General features: G+C 32.8%; 1 protein-coding gene across 1 annotated transcript; it reads right to left on the bottom strand.

The window, feature by feature from the left end:
- Positions 1-421: 421 nt before the first annotated feature.
- Positions 422-1,841, bottom strand: LOC107576210 (uncharacterized). Its single transcript, XM_016262437.1, has 5 exons — positions 1,817-1,841; positions 1,334-1,657; positions 992-1,120; positions 687-805; positions 422-514 (listed from the first exon to the last, which is right to left on the bottom strand). Exons 1-5 carry the CDS (start codon positions 1,839-1,841, stop codon positions 422-424), a joined length of 690 nt encoding a protein of 229 aa, XP_016117923.1.
- Positions 1,842-2,701: the final 860 nt, after the last annotated feature.

The following is a 2,701-nucleotide window of genomic DNA, read 5'->3' on the forward strand; positions in this document are numbered from 1 at the left end:
TTAATTAAAAATTGGATATTTATTTTCTATCAAGAAGTTGTGTTTTTTCCTGCACATTATTAGAATGATTTTAGATGTACTATATAAACCTAAAGAGAAATATAAAACTATAGCTTTCAGTACATTAAAAAATGTGTCCTTTTTTCAACCTTCTAGACCTTTTTTCATCTTTAGAAAGCAGAATGAAGCAGTAATATTATACAATTTGATCACATTCAATCAAATTAAACACTTGAAATGTATTAATAAAAAAGAAAAAGCACTATATTTAAAAAAATATTTCTACAGACCCAGTTTGAAAACGTCTGAAGTTAGAATGTTAGGCTGACTGTTATCTTGGAGGTTAATTCAGTCTACCAGTTTGTGGTTAGACATTTACATGAACATCAAGAAAGTAGCATAAGAGCAGTCATGCACATCTTTATGATTTTGGCAGCTGTAGAGCAGCATAGGTGCTGTTGATTTGGCTGGACCGAATATTTCTACGTATCTTGGAAAAGTCCACCTCGGCGTACTGAAAGAGCAATGAAGGAACACATTTAACATTTCAGATGTTGTTAGTTGTCCCTGTAGCAAAATTAATTCTATAAAATACTATAGTTATAATAATAGGTCAGCAAGAATCCTCACTTACAGAAATACAGTTAAACATTTAAAAGTTATGATTGTGGTTTCACATAATTTACCTGTAATTGGTTTGGGTCCTGATGCTGTTGTGTAGCTTGCATCTGCTGTCGATCAGTGTTGAGTTGTTGTGATTGCTCTGCAGACCTTCTTTTTCCAACAACAAAAACTTTTACTACTCCTAAAAAGGAACAGTGATTTAGTCAGATTCAGTATTTAATAAAGGTTGTATTATTATTATAATTTTTTTTAATTATAAAGACATGTAAGTCCCATAAATGGAAAAATAGCAATGAAATAGTTTAAATTAAGAACCTTTAGAATGACATCATATCAATGTTTTTACAGATGGCAGAAATTAACTCACCGATCAGTGCAATGAGCAGAAGTCCGTTCATCAGAGCAGATATGATGATGATAATCTGCCATTGTGTTTGATTCTGCTCAGTATACACATCCACTCTATGATTGTGACACTCAGTTAATTGAGCTGATTCTGTAAAGAAAGAGTCCATAGTCTGTAAAGGTAACAGTTGTTACAATTGGTACAATGGCTGTGATTTTGTGAAACTGAAAATAGTGATAGTATATTGGAGATACTATATGGATATAATTATGTTATTCATAAGTATTTAAAAAATTGAGACAATAATTTAAGTAGTTATTATCATCAATATGTCTTGATCACTGAAGAAGAAAATTAACTCACCGGTGAAGTATATTCTGGTGCTGTTGCTGAGTTTTGGAGGTGTTTCTGTGTTCATACAGTAATAAACTCCTAATTCATCAGCAGTTACATTATTAATAACCAGACGATGTTTAAACTGCACTGAATATTTATTTCTGAATGTTTTATTGAAGTAAAAGGGTGATGTTGTGGTTGATAAAGATCGTAGAATGACTGTCGGAGGATCTGCTGTTTTCAGTAAAATCCAATAAACCTCATTTTCATCAAGATCACAGTTTATGCTCACATTTGCTCCCAGATCAGTTAGTAGATCTGCCACTGCATACTGACAACAGATTAATACATCTGTAAGATAAAAATAATAATTATAATAATAAAATAAAAACAGACATCATAATTATGATCACTCTTTTAAAACCACTTTGAATCATAACAGTTTTTATTTTTGTAAGTTTACAAAGTGTGTAAATGTGTAAATATATACATAACATGTAATAAACTCACAGAGCTGAAGTTGAATGATCTTCATCTTGTTGCTGTGAATAAACGTTGTTTCCTCCACACAACACTGAAGCTGAAGTGTGCTGCAACTCTGAAGCAAAAACAGAAAAAAACTTCTGCCACATCAGTCAGAGGAAGTCAAGTTTGCTGACAACACTGTACACACTTTTTTCAAAACCTAATGCCCAACACCTAGTCCTAAAGCACCCCCATCATCACTTTATCTAACAAGTTGAGCATGTTTATTTTGTCTGCATGTGTGTACCCTATGTTATGGGGTCCAAATGTCCCCACAATTATAGTAATACTGTAAATATTTAATACATGTAAATATTTCATTTGTTTATTTTACAAATGTTCTTTGAGACCTACAGAGATCAGCTTAATCTTCAACTGTCAAACATACATTTATGGGATTATTCATTGTGGCCAAATTGTGGCCAATTATGGCCAATGTGTGGCTCTTGTCTGTAATGCAGATCTGGGCCACCACAGGAACATCATTCTTTCTATAGCAGAGGGAAAACTGCTTGTGCAGACTGCAATTGGGACAGAAAAATGCTACGTGGATGGGAGTTACTGGTTTGAAAGAAATTGATCTTTCACATAATGAACTAACTGAACTCATTAGAACCGTTTCTGAATTAAACTGACCATTGTGTAGGCTACTTAAGGGACGGTGTGCGGGACTAGCAATTCAACATATTTTGCAATGAGGAAATAAGTAGACCTTTTACCTTTACAGACTCTGGAGGACAGCAGAGGACAATAGCAATTTAAAGAACATGAGACATTGGTTTTGGTTCTGTATGGAAGGTGACATGGTGTAATAATAATAATAATAATAGTTGTAAATAACAACAATAAAAACAACAATAATAATATAAT

The sequence above is a fragment of the Sinocyclocheilus grahami genome, unplaced genomic scaffold (assembly GCF_001515645.1).
Source record: "Sinocyclocheilus grahami isolate Dianchi unplaced genomic scaffold, SAMN03320097.WGS_v1.1 scaffold3344.1, whole genome shotgun sequence".
Taxonomy (NCBI): Eukaryota; Metazoa; Chordata; class Actinopteri; order Cypriniformes; family Cyprinidae; genus Sinocyclocheilus; species Sinocyclocheilus grahami.